The sequence below is a fragment of the Rhinopithecus roxellana genome, chromosome 1 (genome assembly GCF_007565055.1).
Source record: "Rhinopithecus roxellana isolate Shanxi Qingling chromosome 1, ASM756505v1, whole genome shotgun sequence".
Lineage (NCBI taxonomy): Eukaryota > Metazoa > Chordata > Mammalia > Primates > Cercopithecidae > Rhinopithecus > Rhinopithecus roxellana.
The window spans coordinates 34,703,196-34,723,054 of record NC_044549.1 but is presented as its reverse complement, the minus strand read 5'-3'; the positions used below and the strand labels follow the sequence as shown (position 1 = coordinate 34,723,054).

Sequence of the window (19,859 nt, the reverse complement as noted above, 5' to 3'; positions counted from 1 at the left end):
TATTAAAATAATTTATATAATAAAAGATAAAAGACTGGCTTTTGTGCCTCTACAACATAGGTTCTAAGTTAACTTCAACATCTGCTAAAATGCAGCAATTGGCAAATCTTCATGGCTTAATCAATATTGGGTCTCAAATTACAGTTATAACTAGAGTTCCCACTAAATTTAAACAAGGTATCCCCTACAATCTTAGGAGTTATTCAACATAAAATAGACAACAAATAGGTATGCCTCACTTTAACCATCAGAACTATTCCTTTGCCTAAATACTCCATTGATCGTGGTATACACTGCCCTAAAATATCCTATTGTGGCCATGGACACTCTGTCCCAATTAGTAATAAACTAAATTTAAATCAAGTCTTTAGAGCTTACAAATTGGCTTTCAAAGAAGTAGGACCATAGGCTGGGTATGCTGGCTCGCACGTATAATCCCAACACTTTGGGAGACTGAGGCAGGGGGATCACTTGAGGCCAAGAGTATGGAGAACAAGCTGGGCAATACAGCAAGCACCCCACTCTACAAAATGTTTAAAGATTAGTCTGGCATAGTGGCACACACATGTAGTCCTAGCTACTTGGGAGGTTGAGGTGGGAGGATTGCCTGAGTCCAAGAGTTGGAGATCACAGTAAGTTGTGACTGCACCATTGTACTCCAGCCCAGGTGACAGAGCAAGACTCTGTCTCAAAACAAACAAAACAGTGAGACCCTGTGGACCGCCACTCTCAATGCCCAGTTAAAATTATACAATCCAATATAAAACAAAACAGGGCCTTCAAGGACTGAAACTTGTTATGTAAGACCTACTTCGGCTGGGCACGGTGGCTCACACTGGTAATCCCAGCACTTTGGGAGGTCAAGCTGGGCGGATCACGAGGTCAGGAGTTCGAGACCAGCCTGACCAACACGGTTAAACCCCATCTCTACTAAAAAAAAATACAAAAATTAGCCAGGCGTGGTGGTACGTGCCTGTAATCCCAGCTACTTGGGAGGCTGAGGCAGGAGAATTGCTTGAACCCAGAAGTGGAGGTTGCAGTGAGCGGAGATCGTGCCACTACATTCCAGCCTGGGCAACAGAGTGAGACTCCATCTCACAAAAAAAAAAAACCACACACACAAAAAAACCACCTACTTCGTGAGAAAGTAACTATCCCTACTCCTTCTCCATTTAACAGCCCAATTTGGCCTGTTAAACTTGATAAGAATGAACGGTGCCTCATGGTTCATTACCACATCCTCCACGATGTCATTTTACCCAGGAAGGCCCCTATACCCAATATTATTGAAATTACTGACTATCCAGTCCACAACTAGTAAATATTTTATTTGGCTAATAAAATAGATTTGGCCAATATGTTCTGTTCAGTGTCTCTTTCAACACCTCCTCAGCCATAGTTGGTCTTCACCTCCAGAGAGACACAATATCTCTTTGCCTGGCTAACCACATACGCAACCTTTACACGAAAAATCTTAATTGCACCAAATTTTCCCCAGGAGCACCAGTATAACATTCCATTGATGACATCCTCCTCTGAGGACAGTCTTTTGACATACTCACAAAGGAGCTCACAAAAGGAGGATGGGCCATTGTGCCACACATAGTGTAAGGCCTACCACCTTGGTTAAATTTCTGAAAATTATTTGGTCTCTGTCACCCAGGCTGGAGTGCAATGGCACAAACAGGGGTTACTGCAGTCTCAACCTCCTGTGCTCAAGTGATCTTCCTATCTCAGCCTCCCAAATAGCTGGGACTACAGGTGCCACACAACCATGCCTGGTTAATTTTTTTTTTTTTTTTTTTTTGTAGATACAGGGTCTTGCTATGTTGCCCAGGCTAGTCTCAAATTCCTGTCCTCAAGCGATACTTCTTTGTGCCTTGACCTCCCAAAGTGCTAGAAGTACAGGCATGAGCCACTGCACTGGGCCACAATGGCTTACTTAAAGTCAAATTCAAATTCAAATGGTTCATGTCAGTCATCAAACATCAAGGGTGAATTATCACGAGTCTCAGTCTACTTTGTTTGCCTCACCCCTCCCTCTTCCTCTTCTGTACCTCATCTGGGTAAGCTGATAGGAAAGTCTGGGTGCTCCTTCCTTCATCTTGGTGGGAAATTCAAGCAATCCCCTGTCTGCATACTGGACCTCTCACCCTGGCCCCACTCCCTAACCCTAACCAGAAAAAAAGACATGGAGCCAGTTTTTTCCTGAGGCTCTCTTAAGCCATTTTGGTGCTGCTTGAGAGGACTGCCTTGCTCTCCCCAGAGACCTTAATTATGTAAGTAAAAGATTTTTTCAGGGCCGGGAGCGGTGGTGGCTCAAGCCTGTAATCCCAGCATTTTGGGAGGCCGAGGCGGACGGTTCACGAGGTCAGGAGATCGAGACCATCCTGGCTAACACGGTGAAACTCCGTCTCTACTAAAAACACAAAAAATTAGCCGGGAGTGGTGGTGGGCGCCCCTAGTCCCAGATACTGGGGAGGCTGAGGCAGGAGAATGGCGTGAACCCAGGAGGCGGAGCTTGCAGTAAGCCGGAGTGAGCTCGTCTGCACTCCAACCTCATGGTGTGTGTGTGGCATCATCAGTTTCTATACCTGAATCAAATATGGGGTGGGGGTCCATTCTGGCTTTCTGGGGTGGCTACAATAGATTCCTGTCTCTCTGACTTATTACCCGTGTGGTCCTTAGCAAAGTCAATCTCTGTACATCTGTTCCTTAACTCTACAATAGAGGAAATAATTTTATCTCTAGTCTAGACAATAAGCTTATTGAGAGCAGGGATCATGTCTGTGTTAATCACCATCTAATCCCGAACACCCAGTGCCAGGGACATAATTGAATCAGTGACTGATTGGGTTCATGAATATCCAGCTTGACTATTTCATAGTAATGTTTTTCAAATCAAGTGAAATAACACAATCATTCACTTGTTCATTCAACAATTATTTGTGTACCTCCACCAATCTGTAAACCACAATGCTCTTCAGAAGATACAGCACTGACCGCAGTTCTCTAAAAGTAAAATATATACACACAAACCAATGTAGCAGGAGGTGTTCAGAAACGGAGGAGCCCCTCCAACAAAAGCGGGGTTTCATCCTGAATATTAATAAGAACGCTTTCCATTTTGTCAAGTAAGGTAGTAAACAAATGATAAAACTAGACTAGTTGAAATCAAAAACTTGGCTGACAGCACAGTGATTTAAACTATCCGGACGCTTGTAACAGGGCTGAGAATGAAAAGAAGGGGACGAGGCTGGAAAAACGTGACACTGAGTCAGAATCACGACCATGGGGCCTGACCCAAGGGGCCTGGAACTGAGACATCCGCACCAGGACATTTCGGGATCAAATTCAAGCCCTCAACGCCCACAGGGAAGCAGATGTCCCCACCACCGCCCGTAGGGAAAGGGCTCTCAGAGGCACTGGAAACCGTTTCCTCCGTAACAACTTTCCATATTACTCCCAAGAGCACGAAGAAAAGGGAAGGGAGGGATTAAAACTGTAATCTGAGAAGGTTCAAGCAACCACCGTGAGAAAAAGTAGGGTAAAGCCACGGATGGGAACCTACCCCAGCGAGGCCCGCTTACCTGGCGGACAGTCGGTGCGCCCTCCATCGCGGCTCCCTCCGTCGCCGCGGTACCGCCCCGCGCCCACCTCCGGCGCGCGCTGAGCTACGGACTCCGCGCGCCTTCTCCGCCGGCCCTTCGAGTACTTCCAGCCGCAGCTCCTTGCGCCCTCCGGCGGCCGTGAAGGACTCCTGACGAGAGTGTTACTGGGTTAGCCTGGAGGCTTGTCTTTCTAGGGGTCACAAGGAGCCTTACCTATTCCCAACCACAAACTCCTGTGCCTCCCAGGAAATGGCGTACCCTGCCCCGATGTACGAAAACGTGAATTGCTCGGGAAACTTTTTTTTTTTTTTTTTGAGACGGAGTTTCTCTCTTGTTGCTCAGGCTGGATGGAGTGCCAAGAGTAACTGCAACCTCCGCCTCCCAGTTCAAGCGATTCTCCTGCCTCAGCCTCCCGAGTAGCTGTGATTACAGGCGCCTGCTACCACGGCCGGCTAATTTTTGTATTTTTAGTAGAGACAAGGTTTCACCATGTCGGTCAGGGTGGTCTCGAACTCCCTACCTCAGGCAATCCGCTCGCCTCGGCCTCCCAAAGTGCTGGGATTACAGGCGTGAGCCACAGTGCCAGGCCAGGAAACTCTTGTTCCTTCCAATAAAGGATTGAAGTTACTGATTAACTGCTGTAAGTATTGCAGATTCTTGGTTCTGTAAACTAAAAATAAAATGCTAAGGCTCCCCACAGCCATCTAAATGGACCTCTCCTCTTGGCCAAGAGCATTCCAGATTTAACCTGAAAATCTAGTTCAGGCCATGATGAAAGAGGGGATTGGACGTGCCTTACTAACATCAACACAGACCTTAAGTCTGATAAGAAATATTTATCATCTATTCCCTCGGAAGCCTGCTACTTGGAGGCTGCATCTGCATGATAAAACCTTAGTCTCCACAACCCCTTATTGTAACCCAGACATTCCTTTCTACTGATAATAACTTTTTTTTTTTCTTTTGAGACAGGTTCTGGTTCTGTTATCTCAGCTGGAGTGCAGTGGCGCAATCTCTACTCACTGCAACCTCCACCTCCCAGAGTCAACCAATCCTCACACCTCAGCCTCTCAAGTAGCTGGGACTACTGGCGCGTGCCACCATGCTTAACTACTTGTTTGTTTGTTTGTTGAGACAGGTTTTCGCCATGTTGCCCAGGCTGGTCTTGAACTCCTGGACTCAAGCAGTCTGCACGCTTCGGCCTCCCAAAGTGCTGGGATTACACGTGCAAGCAACAGCTCCTAGTCAATAATAACTCTTTCAACCAATTGCAAATCAGAAAAATTTTAACTGTACCAATGACCTGAAAGCCCCCCCTTCTCCCCCTTGGAGTTGTCTCCCCTTCCAGATTGAAACAATGTAAATCTTACATGTATTGATTGATGTATTAGGTCTGCCCAAAATACATAAAAGCAAGCTGTACCCCAACCACCTTGGGCACATGTCACTGGGACTTCCTGAGACTGTGTCACAAGTGCGTCCTTAACTTTGGCAAAATAAATTTTCTAAATTAACTGAGACCTGTCTCAGATATTTGGGGTTCAGAGTTCCCAACCAAACAGCTATATAAAAGACATTCTAGGCCAGGCACAGTGGCTCACTCCTGTAATTCCAGCACTTTGGGAGACTAAGGTGGGAGGGTTGCTCGTGTCCAGGAGTTCAAGACCAGCCTGGCAACATAGCGGGGACCCATCTCCAGAAAAGAGAAAAAGAGAGAGAAAGAAAGAGAGCGTGGTGGCTCATGCCTGTAATCCCAGCACTTTGGGAGGCTGAGATGGGAGGATCACCTGAGGTCAGGAGTTTGAGACCAGCCTGACCAACATAGTGAAACTCTGTCTCTACTAAAAATACAAAAAGTAGTCAGTCGTGGTGGTGAGCACCTGTAATCCCAGATACTTGGGAGGCTGAGGCAGGAGAATCGCTTGAACCTGGGAAGTGGAGGTTGCAGGGAGCCGAGATTGGGCCATTGCACTCCAGCCTGGGCAACAAGAGTGAAACTCCGTCTCAAATAATAATAATAATAAATAATAATAATCTGTGACTATGTTGCAGGGTGTCTTTATTATTAGAAAACTCACACTAAAATATTTAGGAGTTCCCTGTTATCCATGGGGATGTAAAAAAAAAAAAAATTTAAAGTATTTAGGAGTGAAGTATCCCCATGTCTGCAGCTTGCTTCCAAATGCTTCCATGAAGATGAATACACAGAGAAAACAAAATAGCAAAATGTTAATTACTGGATCTAAGTGGAGGGTATACTACTATTCAGTTATTCTTTTACTGTTTACATATATTTAAAAATCATAATGTAAAGTTGAAAAGATGGAAAAGAGTTGAATCCAGTTCCACAAAATGTCATACACTGAGTGTATTTTCTTTTTTGTTTTGTTTTGTTTTTGTTTTTGTTTTTTTGAGAGAGTCTCGCTCTGTCACCCAGACTGGAGTGCAGTGGCACAATCTTGACTCACTGTAACCTCTGCCTCCCGGGTTTAAGCAATTCTCCTGCCTCAGCCTCCTGAGTAGGTGGGAGTACAGGTGCCCACCACCATGCCCGCCTAATTTTTGCATTTTTAGTAGAGCTGGGCTTTCACCATGTTGGTCAGGCTGATCTCAAACTCCTGGCTTCAAGTGATCCACCCACCACAGCCTCCCAAAGTGCTGGGATTACAGGCATGAGCCACCACACCCGGCCATGAGCATATTTCTTAAATATATATGACATACTAAAGAACAAATTACTTAATAAGATAATCAATAAAAGACAGGTTTCCATCCTCATTCTGCAAAACTTTGCATAAACTGTGTTCTGTTAAACATAAAAAATGTCACAGAACACCAATATTAAGCAAGGCCACTGTATGATCATGATAGAATAAGACAAAAAGAAGGCCACTGGGTAATCATGAGAAAAACACAGCCAAAAATGTGGACATCATTCGAACCACAGAAATGACTATGTCCCTATGCTGACTAATATGACTGACTGCTGCCTCTTTCCCAACCACAGCTTTAGCTTCACTTTATTCCACCTACCTTCTAGATAGTTATTAAGATACCCAATCAGAATAACCACATCTTATTGACAGTATGTAATCCGGGACAAAGCTTCTTGAATCCTCCTCGCAAAATCACTGAACACAGACCCAAATCCTGTAGTAAGACCTTTCTAACACCCTTTAACTGAGATGTCCTCATGGTTCTCCATGGAGTTCTTTCACCCTCATTGCAATGAGTCGATAAACACAGTGTTGTCCAACTACAGCTATGGTTCTCCTGGACTTTGGCTGAAGAGCATTGATATATTTTGCAGTGAAATAGAACATAAGGTGAAAGTGAATGTGGAAGAAAAGTTGTTAGAAGTTTGAAGAGAAAGGAGAAATTATGAAATACTTAGGAGCACAGGAGAATGAACTGACTAATGTTTTAGGAAAATAGTAAAACAGTAGCATTGCTGGGCAACACAAATGCCTAATTGAGATTAATGGTCATGTATTTAAAGTGAGATCACACTAATACGTAAACAGGTCCCAGATAAACATACGGAAAAACCACAGTCAAGTTAAAATTGTTAAAGTATATGTCAGAAAGTTCATGAAAAAGTGTCTTTTTTTTTCTTTGAGATGGAGTTTCGCTCTTGTCACCAGGCTAGAGTGCAATGGCACGCCCTCAGTTCACTGCAACCTTCACCTCCTGAGTTCAAGCGATTCTCCTGTCCCACCTTCTGGAGTAGCTGGGATTACAGGTGCCCACCACCACGCCCAGCTACCTTTTTTGTATTTTTTTTTTTTTTTTTTTTTTTAGTAGAGACGGAGTTTCACCATCTTGGTCAGGCTGGTTTTGAACTCCTGACCTCATGATTCACCCTCCTTGGCCTCCCAAAGTGCTGGGATTACAGGCGTGAGCCACCACACCCGGGCAAGTGTCTCTTAAAAATATAAAAGATCCTCAGTTTCACACAGAATAGCATAGAAATTAAAACCACACTGAAATACTATTTTTCACTTATTGGATTGACAAAAGTACAGAAATTTGAAAACGCATTCTGCTGACAAGGCTGTGGGGATACAGTACTCTTATAATAGAAGTGTAGAGGCTGGGTGCGATGGCTCATGCTTGTAATCCCAGCACTTTAGGAGGCCAAAGCAGGTGGATTGTTTGAGGTCAGGAGTTGGAGACCAGCCTGACCATCATGGTGAAACCCTGTCTCTACTAAAATGCAAAAATTAGCCAGGCGTGGTGGCAGGTGCCTGTAATCCCAGGTACTCGGGAGGCTGAGGCAGGAGAATCGCTTGAACCCAGGAGGCAGAGGTTGCAGTGAGCCAGGATTGCACCACTACACTCCAGCTTGGATGATAGAGTGAGACTGTGTCTCAAAATAATAATAATAATAATAATGGAAGTGTAAAGTAATGTAGCAAATTTGGCAATAGCTACAAAAAGTACAAAATGCATACACTCTTGCAGCAATACCAACTTCTGCAGTTTTTCCTATAGATGTAATTGCATACGTGCAAAATAATCCAAAGTTATTCCTAGAAGAATAGTTTGTAGTAGTAAAAATTGAAAGCAAATCATCATCAATAAAGGACTGGTTAAATCAATGATATACCTCCGTCCATTAGAATCTGGGATCCTATGCAGTTTCATAATAATTTTTAAAAGAATAAGGAAGAGCAACATCAACAAAAATGGCAGAGTGGGGAACTTCAAAAGTCTGTTCTTCCACAAAAGCAACAAATAAGGTGGCAAAAGCTGTCAGAAACAATTTATTTGGAACTCTGGAATGTCATCAAAACTTTACCACAATCAGGGGATTGCTTAATTAAGAGAAAACAGCTGAGTATCAGTAAGAGACTTTTGTGACAGTTTATTTATTTATTTATTTATTTATTTATTTATTTATTTATTTATTTTTGAGACAGAGTCTCGCTCTGCCGCCCAGGCTGGAGTGCAGTGGCCGGATCTCAGCTCACTGCAAGCTCCGCCTCCCGGGTTTACGCCATTCTCCTGCCTCAGCCTCCCGAGCAGCTGGGACTACAGGCGTCCCCCACCTCGCCCGGCTAGTTTTTTGTATTTTTTGCTAGAGACGGGTTTTCACTGTGTTAGCCAGGATGGTCTCAATCTCCTGACCTCGTGATCCGCCCGTCTCGGCCTCCCAAAGTGCTGGGATTACAGGCTTGAGCCACCGCGCCCGGCCTTGACATTTTATTTTAACTTACCCTGGTACCATCCCCCACTCTACAATAGCCCACATTCCTGGTACTGATTCCTAGTATCAGAGGTAGAAGTACAGACCTTATTCTCGAAGAATTGTTATCTGTTTGCTTTGACCTGTTTGGTGGCTCCCTGAAGGCTCAAGGACTTGTGCGCCTGATTTTATCTCAGAACTCTCCCAAGGGTAGAACACCTGCCTTGGGCAGTGGGGGAAAGTTGGTAGAGGGGGCAGGTAGACTGTTTATTGAAAACATTTGGGCCAGGCACGGTGGCTCGCGCCTATAATCCCAGCACTTTGGGAGGCTGAGGGGGCAGATCACCTGAGATCGAGAGTTCAAGACCAGCCTGACCAACATGGAGAAACCCCGTCTCTACTAAAAATACAAAAATCAGCTGGGCGTGGTGGTGCATGCCTGTAATCCCAGCTACTTGGGAGGCTGAGGCAGGAGAATCACCTGAACCCGGGAGGTAGAGGTTGCAGTGAGCCAAGATAGTGCCATTGCACTCCAGCTTGGGCAGCAAGAGCAAAACTTGTCTCACACACACACACACACACACACACACACACACACACACAAAGAAAGAAAGAAAAGAAAACATTTGAAAACAAATATATGACCAGTATCACTTGGGGCAAGGGATAACCGTTCAGGCAAACAATGGACAATCTGAAAAGCTTAACAGGAATACGTGGGGAATGAGAATCTTTGGGAAATAAGGGCTTTGAAAAACTCTCACAAATTCCTGGGAATCCAGAAGGCCACATGCATCCCCAGAGCTGGGAACATGCTCAGAAAAGACCTAAGAAGGCCCTAAACTTCCACCCCTGGCTGACTTTCTGCTCAGCTAAAGCAGAGATATGAATTGCCTGGCTGGGTGTTACAGGTATACCCAACACACAGAAAGCCAATCTGCAAAGTCTGGAAGATAATTCCTTATTTCTGTATGTATTTTTCTTCTTCTGTTTTTATTTTTTTCTAATCTGACAGAACAGAGACTTATGTGGTCACATATAACAAAGAATGCAAACTTTACAAAATTAGTTCAACTTGTATGAGGTACCTAGAGTAGTCAAATTCACAGAGAAAGAAAGTAGAATGGTGGTTTCCAGGGGCCATGAGGAGGGCAGAATGGGGCTTTATTTAACGGGTTCAAAGTTTCAGTTTAGGGTGAAGAAAAAGTTTGGGAGATGTGATCATTACACAATATAAATGCACGTAATGTCACCGAACCATACTTAAAATGGATAAAATGGTAAATTTTATCTTGTGTATATTTTACCATAACATAAAAAAGTAGTTTATAAAAGATACTAACAAACCACAAATAAATGCTAAAATAAAGCAGCAACAATAAAACCTGGGGAGGTGTACAACCTGATTTTCCAAGTTGCTGCATTATGTCGGGCGCAGTGGCTCATGCCTGTAATCCCAGCACTTTAGGAGGTTGAGGCAGGTGGATCACCTGAGGTCAGGAGTTCAAGACCAACCTGGCCAACATGGCGAAACCCTGTCTCTACTAAAAACACAAAAATTAGCCAGTCATGATGGTGGATGCCTGTAGTTCATGAGGCTGAGGCATGAGACTCGCTTGAACTGGGGAGGCGGAGGCTGTAACGGATCGAGATCGCACCACTGCACTCCAGCCTGGGCAATAGAGTAAGACTCTGTCTCAAAAACAAAAACAAAACAAAACAAAGTTGCTGCATTGTAACATTCAAAATGTCCAGTTTTCAACAAAAAATAAAGTATGCAAAGAAACAAGAAAGTTTGACCCATATACAGAGAAAAATAATAGAAACCATCCCTAATGAAGCCTGAGCACTAGGCAGACAAAACTTTAAATCAAGTATTTCATATATTCTCAAAGAGCTAAAAGAAATCAAATTAGAAAGAGACCCATGAGAACAATGTCTCACCAAATAAAGAATATCAATAAAGACATATAAATTACAAAAGGAACCACATAGAAACTCTGGAGTTGAAAAATACAATAACTGGGCCGGGCGCGGTGGCTCAAGCCTGTAATCCCAGCACTTTGGGAGGCCGAGACGGGTGGATCACGAGGTCAGGAGATCAAGACCATCCTGGCTAACCCGGTGAAACCCCGTCTCTACTAAAAATACAAAAAACTAGCCGGGCGAGGTGGGGGACGCCTGTAGTCCCAGCTACTCGGGAGGCTGAGGCAGGAGAATGGCGTAAACCCGGGAGGCGGAGCTTGCAGTGAGCTGAGAGCCGGCCACTGCACTCCAGCCTGGGCGACAGAGCGAGACTCCGTCTCAAAAAAAAAAAAAAAAAAAAAAAAGAAAAATACAATAACTGAAATGAGAAATTCACTAGAGTAATTCAAATAGACTTGAGCAGACAGAAGAACAAATCAGTAACTTGAAGGTGGGTCAATTGGGATTATTCGGTGTGAGGAGCAGAAAGAAAAAAAAAAAAGCAAAGAAAAATGAACAGAACCCATGAGACCTGTAAAATGCTACCAGTAGACCAACATATACAAAATGAGAATTCCAGAAGGAGAGAAGAAAGAAATAATATTTGAAGAAATAATGGCCAGGAAAGAATGAGGAAACTCTTTATGCACTGATATATAAAGATCTACAAGAAATTTTGTCAAAAAAAAAAAAAAGGTACAAAACAATATATGGTGCCAAAAATGCATACACTGAATCTAATTGTGAGGAAACAGACAAACGGAAATTGAGGGACATTACTTGAACTCTTCAAAAACATCAAACTCATAAAAGGCAAAGAAAGACTGAAGTGTTGGTTCATACTAAAGAACACTAAAGAAAGACTGAAGTGTTGGTTCATACTAAAGAACACTAAAGACATATAGCAACTAAATACAATGTGTGATTTTGTCTTGGATCCTGAACCAGAAACATTTTGTTGTTGTTGTTGTTATAAAGAACATTACTGGGACGACTGGAAAACTTTGAATAAAGTGTAGATTACATTGACTCAATGTTAATTTCCTGTTTTTGTTTTTTGAGAGAGTCTTGCTCTGTCACCGAGGCTGGAGTGCAGTGTTGTGATCTCAGCTCACTGCAACCTCCGCCTCTTGGGTTCAAGTAATTCTCTTGTCTCATACTCCAGAGTAGTCCCAGGTGCATGCCATCACACCCAGCTAATTTTTGTATTTTTAGTAGAGATAGGGTTTTTACTGGTCATGCTGGTCTTGAACTCCTAACCTCAGGTGACTCACCCGCCTTGGCCTCCCAAAGTGCTGGGATTATAGGCGTGAGTCTCCATGCCCAGACAGTTTCCTGTTTTTTATAATTATACTACGGTTAGGTATGGGGATGTGCTCGTTTCAGGAAGTGGAGTCATGCACTACATAACAATGTGTCAGTCACTGCATTCAACAGTGAACCACAAGAAAACAGTGTTCCCATAACTTTATAGTACAGTATTTTTACTGTACTTTTTGTATGTTTGGATACACATATACTTTCCATTGTGTTACAGTTGTCTTTAGTATTCAGCATGGGAACACGCTGTCCGGGTTTCTATCTCAGGAGCAGTAGGCTATTTCATATAGCCGAAGTGTGCAGTAGTAATACAGGAGATAGAATTTAGGCAGATAGGCCGGGCGCGGTGGCTCAAGCCTGTAATCCCAGCACTTTGGGAGGCCGAGACGGGCAGATCACGAGGTCAGGAGATAGAGACCATCCTGGCTAACACGGTGAAACCCTGTCTCTACTAAAAAATACAAAAAAAACTAACTGGGCGAGGTGGCGGGCGCCTGTAGTCCCAGCTGCTCGGGAGGCTGAGGCAGGAGAATGGCATAAACCCGGGAGGCGGAGCTTGCAGTGAGCTGAGATCCGGCCACTGCACTCCAGCCTGGGCGACAGAACGAGACTCTGTCTCAAAAAAAAAAAAAAAAAGAATTTAGGCAGATAGTAAGGGTAAAAGAGTCCTCGGTGGAACTCCCCTTTTAACAAAAAGCAGCCACCAAAACATTTCTTTTCTAACAAAGAGCAGCCTGAAAAATCAAGCCACAAACATAGATAAGCAAGCTAAAAAGCTTGCACAGGTGAATTCCGGCCTCTGTGCCAATAGAAAAGGGCTATCTGGAAGCCAGGCATGTTCATCAGGGAGGGTCCATCTTCTCTTTTCTTTGTCACCATGTGTACAGTAAAGAGGCAGGCAACATGGTGCCTGGCCAGGTAGAGAACCCATCTGCATAATAAAAGATTAGGGTGGGGTGGCCAGCTTTTTTGCATGCTATGCAAACTGCACACCTAGTCCTAACCAGTTCTTCGCGTGCTATGCAAATGACACACCAATCTTTTGTGCTCTATATAAATCAGATACCACCTCCCCAAGATCATCTATACAACCTTCTGCATTTCACCACGGAAGCAGCAACCCATATTCTCTGGAGCCCCTCTCTCTGCGGTGGAGAGAGCTTTTCTCTTTCTTTCGCCTATTAAGCTTCTGCTCTGAACCTCACCCTGGTTTGTCCACGTCCTAGTTTTCCATGACCATGGGACAACAAACCTCAGGTATTACCCCAGACAACAACATCACTTCAGTAGGCTCTACCATTTAGATTTCTGTAAGTACATTCTACGATGTTGGCACAACAGCAAAATTGCCTAATGATGCATTTCTCAGAACAGATTCCAGTTTTTAAGTGACGTATGACTTTGTGCACTGATGTGTTTGATCTAGCTCACTCAAATGTTTCAGAAAAAAAAAATGTGTGCCGAGAGAGAATAATAAATAAAGCAAACATGAAAATCTGAGCAAAGGTTTTATGGGAAGACTTTGCACTATTCTTGTAACTTCCTTATTTCAAATAATTAAAAACTATTATAACTCAATAAATAAAGTGAAGTCAGCCTCCATAATTGTGTGATTTTTTTTTTTTTTTTTTTTTTTTTTTTTTTTTTTTTTTTTGTAGTTGCAAAAATGCAAACACAGAATGGACACAGTTGTATTTAATTAGAGGTTTTGGAGGGTTTCTTGAGACAGGGTCTCTCTCTATTACCCAAGCTAAAGTACAGTGGCATGATCACTGCTCACTGCAGTCTTAACCTTCTGGACTCAAGTGATCCACCTCAGCCTTCCAAGTACCTACGGCCACAGGCCCACACCACCACATGCAGCTAGGTTTTGGGGAGTTTTGTTTGTTTGTTTGTTTGTTTTGTAGAGACTGGGTCTACCTATGTTGCCCAGACTGGTCTTAACTCCTGGCCTCAAATGATCCTTCCGTTTTGGCCTTCCCAAGTGCTGGGATTACAGATGTGAGTCACTGCACCCAGCCTAAGGTTGATTTTTACCAGGCAAGTATGCTAAGTCACAAGAGAAGCAAGGGAGATAAGTATGTATGCAAGGGTTTGGCAATAATGATTGCCCCTGGAGTCCAAGCAGGGTTAAGAAGCAAAATAAGGTCATAAGAGTGTGAAGGCTAATGAAAGTGTGAGGATTAAATGTTTGTAAATCTAGTTGAGATTAAAGGACTGCTGGTGATGGAAGTGATGAGTTGGAAAGACACAAAGGGTACTTGAAACTGAGATTGTGGACAAATTACAGTTGTAATGCTAAGTTGTGTGATATGAGCATGAGAGTGGGTGGCTGACTAGAGTGGTGGTTAAGATTGTTGGGGCAGAGGTCAAGGCACTAGGAAACCAGGAATTGAAAGTATAACCTTAGTGGCTGTTGAAATCACCAAGTACAGAAGGAGAAGTGTAGAAGAAAGCGACCATGAGCAAGGAGCAAAAATCTTCAGTGAAAAAGGGAATGTGAATTGTGAGTTTACAGATGACTCCAATAAGAAAAGGCAACTGGTGGCATAGTGTTCTGACATGAAATCAAAGCTAGAGTATTAAGAGTGAAGGAAAAGAGCCTGGAAGTAACAGGAAAAAAGACAATCACTTTTTCTCGGGCCCATTGGTGCTCCAGCTGCTATAGTTGCATGACAAATCACCCAAAACCTTAGTGGCTGAAAACAACAATAATCATTAATTATTTCATGGTTTCTGTGGGTCAGGAATGTGGAGCAGCTCAGCTGGTCAGTTCTAGTTCATGGGCTTTCAGAGGTTGCCCTTAATCATGTGGAGATCCAGTCATCAGAAGACCTGATAGTGGCTGAAGGATCCACTTCCACGGTGTCTCACTTACATGGCCAGGCACCTAGTACTGGCTATTGGTGTGGGACCTCAATTCCTCTCCACATGGGCGTCTCCACAGAGCTGCTTCAGTCCTCATCGCATGGCAGTGCCTTTCCTCAGAGCAGGTAATCCAGGATACCAAGGTGAAGGCTACAGTGCTTTTATGACCTAACCTTGGAAGTTATAGACTATGATTTACACCGCATTCTATTGGGGTCAGTCAGCTCTGATTCACTGAAGGAGATGACTCCACAGGGCATGAATGATAGAGGCCAGGATCAATGGAGGCCTTATTGATTGGAGGCCAATGGAGGCCAGGATCAAAGGAGGCCAGATCAATGGGAAGTTACAAGTGATATGACGGTGTGGTAGAGGAAACAGGCACCACTTGAGAGGGCTTCAGGGAAAGCTGTTTCCTGTCAAGTTTCAGGGGAAAACCAAGTATCAGTGTAAGTTTGTCCAACCCGTGGCCCACAGGCCACATGCGGCCTAGGACATCTTTGAATGCAGCCCAACACAAATTCGTAAACTTTCTGAAACCATTATGAGATTTTTTTTGTCATCAGCTATCATTAGTGTTAATGTATTTTATTTTATTTTATTTTATTTTATTTTATTTCATTTCATTTCATTTTGAGATGGAGTCTCGCTCTGTCACCCAGGCTGGAGTGCAGTGGCGCAATCTGGGCTCACTGCAACCTCCACCTCCTGGGTTCAAGTAATTCTCCTGCCTCAGCCTCCCGAGTAGCTGTGACTACAGGTGCATGCCACCACGCCTGGCTAATTTTTTGTATTTTAGTAGAGATGGGGTTTCACTGTGTTGCCCAGGCTGGTCGTGAATTCCTGAGCTCAGGCAATCCGCCTGCCTCAGCCTCCCAAAGTGCTGGGATTACAGGCATGAGCCACCAAGTCCGGCCTAGTGTTAGTGTATTTTATATGTGGTCTGAGACAATCCTTCTTCCAATGCAGCCCAGGGAAGCCAGAAGATTGGACACCCCTGAGATAGAGCAAGATGAAGAAAGATTTTTAGAGAATTTTCAGAGAAAACTTAAAGAACTTCGGTTATAGAAGATTTTGTTAATGTCTGATCCTGAATTCCACAATGCACCAAGGAAGGAATTTTGGAGTTAAGGACGGGGTGGTGGGGAAGAAATGAGTGCTGGGGAATTAGATAGGATGCTCAGAAGCACGCAGCAGTCCTAGGGTCACCTCTTTATTTTATCCCAAGGAGGCCCAGAGGCAGACTACGGATAGTATGCCACTTTTTGCCCCTTCACTAAGTAGAGTGTTCCTGAGGTACAGCTCTTTAACTTACATTTCATTATTAGAAAGAGCTTGAAGGAGTTTACAAACTTCACTCTTTCAATTTTTTTTTTTTTTTTTTTTTTTTTTGAGACAGAGTCTTGCTCTGTCACCCAGGCTGGAGTGCAGTGGCCAGATCTCAGCTCACTGCAAGCTCCACCTCCTGTGTTTACGCCATTCTCCTGCCTCAGCCTCCCGAGTAGCTGGGATTACAGGGGCATGCCACCTTGCCTGCATTTTTAGTAGGGACGGGGTTTCACCATGTTGGCCAGGCTGGTCTCAATCTCCTGACCTCAGGTAATCCACCCGCCTCAGCCTCCCAAAGTGCTGGGATTACAGGCATGAGCCACCACGCCGGACAGGTCAAAGCTGTTTGGAAAGCAGTTATATCCCAAGTCATCTCCTTGTCTCCATGCTGCTAGGCAATTTTAATTTTCAGATGTATATGTCTCAAAAAATATTGCCACCCACCATGCTTAAGAAACAAGCTACTGGAGAAACAGCTCATTGAGAGACCAGTAAAGACAAAATGTGGGTGATGAAAAACAAGCACCAGGATAGAGCAATTTCCAAGTGGTAGATCCCAGAATGACAGCTGCAGACTAGACATAGAAGGCAAGTAGTCCAGATTGGAGCCGTGCAATTCAAGAGACAAGCTGATTGAGTGCTGTCATCACCAAGATCCCTATTGCCATTTATCTTCTTTTTAGCTGAAGACAGAATTTCGCCATGAACCATGTTCAGATTCTTTTCCATACTTTGCTTGTGAAGTTCCTATTCTCCCTCCATGCTCTGCTGCTTCACCCCACGGATTTCTGGTTTGAGTTACTCCTGAGAACGGGAGGTAGCTATAAAGGGTTTAGAAGCAGAAAACGCAGAACAGTCCACTTTCTCTGACGATATTTTTGCCAAACATCCAGAATCTGGTCAAGGTGCTCAAAGTCTGTTGAGTCCTAGGCTTTCCAGGACTCCTGAAGGCTCCTGCTCACTGACTTCCCTAAAAAAGACTGTTTATTAACTCTCCAGGAACCTAAAGCCAGATTTTGATCAGTTTCTTTTCTCCTGAAAGGCTTTAAAAATCTGATAGTGACACCAATTGCCCTTTGCTTACACAGGAACATAGGTGACATATCTATAAATTAAGACAAGGCACTGATTAACTCAAAAATCACAGGAATGTTTATCTTTGGGGAAAGAAGAGAGATGCAATTTGGGAGGGCTTCTATGTTACTCCAATATGCTATTTCTTTCTCTCTTGTTTTTGGAGATAAAGTCTTGCTCTATCTCCCAGGCTGGAGCGCAATGGCACGTTCTTGGCTCACTGCAATCTTTGCCTCCGGGGTTTAAGCGATTCTCCTGCCTCAGCCTCCAGAGTAGCTGGGATTACAAGCATGCGCCACCATGCCTGGCTAATTTTTAAATTTTTAGTAGAGACAGGGTTTCACCATGTTGGCCAGGCTGGTCTCAAACTCCTGACCTCAGGTGATCCACCCGCCTTGGTCTCCCAGAGTGCTGGGACTACAGGCATGAGCCACCCCGCTCGGCCCCAGTATTCTATTTCTTAATCTGAATGATGGGTACATACATATGTGTTTTTTTAATTGTCCATGTTAACACTATATATTTTTCTGTATTCATGATACATATCAGAATATATATATATATTTTTTGAGACGGAGTCTCGCTCTGTCGCCCAGGCTGGAGTGCAGTGGCCGATCTCAGCTCACGGCAAGCTCCGCCTTCCGGGTTTACGCCATTCTCCTGCCTCAGCCTCCCGAGTAGCTGGGACTACAGGTGCCAGCCACCTCGCCCAGCTAGCTTTTTTGTATTTTTTTAGTAGAGACAGGGTTTCACCGTGTTAGCCAGGATGGTCTCGAACTCCTGACCTCGTGATCCGCCCGTCTCGGCCTCCCAAAGTGCTGGGATTACAGGCTTGAGCCACCGCGCCCGGCCATATCAAAATATTTTAAGTAAATAAACAATTAATGAAAGTAATTATGTTTTTATTTAAATGTTGCTTATTGAGTGTTGGATTGACAAACATTTTTGTTTTGATTTGAATAGCTTTTGTAGGGTGAATGAAACTGGAATATATATGTATATATATCTTAAAACAAAAAAGCCAATAGAGAAAAACAGGCTTAGGCTGGGTATAGTGGCTCACAGCTGTAATCCCAACACTTTGAGAGGCCAAGGCGGGAGGATCATCTGAGGTCAGGAGTTGGAGACCAGCCTGGCCCATGTGTCGAAACCCCGTCACTGAAAAAATACAAAAATTAGCCAGGCATGGTGGTGTGCGCCTATAATCACAGCTGCTCTGGAAGCTGAGGCAGGAGAATCACTTGAACTTGAGAGGCTGGAGGCAGAGGTTGCACTGAGCTGAGACAGTGCCACTGTACCCCAGCCTTGGCAACAGAGCGAGACTCCATCTCAAAAAAACAAACAAACAAACAATTGGGCTTAAATTGGGTAGAGAAAGGGATAAAATTTCCAGGGACTATAGAATGAGATCCACTGAACAGAAGAAAGTTTAAGGCTGGTAAAATAAGGATATGTGCAAAATAGAAGCCAGTATTAGAGTGAAAAGAGAAAAGTACAAACTGAGAGAGTTCCTAGGTCATTTGCTAAGGATATTAGGTTTCCAGATTCACATTTCATTAAACTATAAATTATTTAAATGCACCTTGTGTCAATTTCTGAAATGAGATGCCTTGTATTATCTAATGTTGCACTATAACCCATGGTGTTAAATAAATTAACCTACTTAAATTTGACCTGCCATGTCTCTCATTCCTCTCCTATCTTTCTGCCTCAATGATATCCATCGACCTCTCAATTTTAGCATTGCTATTTTAAGTAAACATGCTTTGCCTTTACAAAGAAATAAGCAAATATTTTCTAATAGATTATTGATAGTGTAATTAAATTTAGAAATTACCAAACATGTTGAGACAATGTTTTCCTTTATATAATACTCTTCCTGAAAATTAGACATTTTTAGAAATGACATTATCTATTTGATTGAACCTAATAGGCCACAGGAGTATTATTTAATAAAAATCTCTAGCAAGATTATTAACAATTTAGCAGTTATAATTCATGGATAAGTGTTAATTCAGCCAACTAAACATAAGAATAGAAATTGTGTTCATTGTGATTAGAAACCCATGCTAAAAATATGTAAAATATAAAATGTGTAGTGTTTTTTGAGTAGCTACGTTTGTTGGAAACAGAGGCAAGAATACAAATATTCATGAGTATCTTTGCTTGGATCACACAATGGTGCGTTTAAAAATAAGTATAGGCCAGGTGCATTGACTCACACCTGTTATCTTAGCACTTTGGGAAGCCAAGGCGGGAGGATTATTTGAGTCCAGGAGTTTGAGACCAGCCTGGGCAACCTGGCAAAACCCTGTCTCTACAAAAATACAAAAATCAGCTGGGTGGGGGGGTGGGCGCCTGTGGTCCCAGCTACTTGGTAGGCTGAGATGGGAAGATGGATCACTTGAGCCTGAAAGATCAAGGCTGCAGTGAGCCATCATCACGCCACTGCACCCTAGCCTGAGCAACAGAGTAAGACCTTGTCCAGAAAAAAAACGGGTTAT

General features: G+C 43.6%; 1 protein-coding gene across 1 annotated transcript in view; it reads right to left on the bottom strand.

The window, feature by feature from the left end:
• The window catches only part of GRAMD1C (GRAM domain containing 1C), a 111,805-nt gene extending 108,161 nt beyond the window's left edge, over positions 1-3,644 (bottom strand). The window contains exon 1 of the mRNA XM_010361015.2: positions 3,591-3,644. Within this exon, the coding sequence (XP_010359317.1) occupies positions 3,591-3,617 (27 nt within the window). The 5' untranslated portion in view covers positions 3,618-3,644. The remainder of the gene's footprint in view (positions 1-3,590) is intronic.
• Between the last annotated feature and the right edge of the window lie 16,215 nt (positions 3,645-19,859).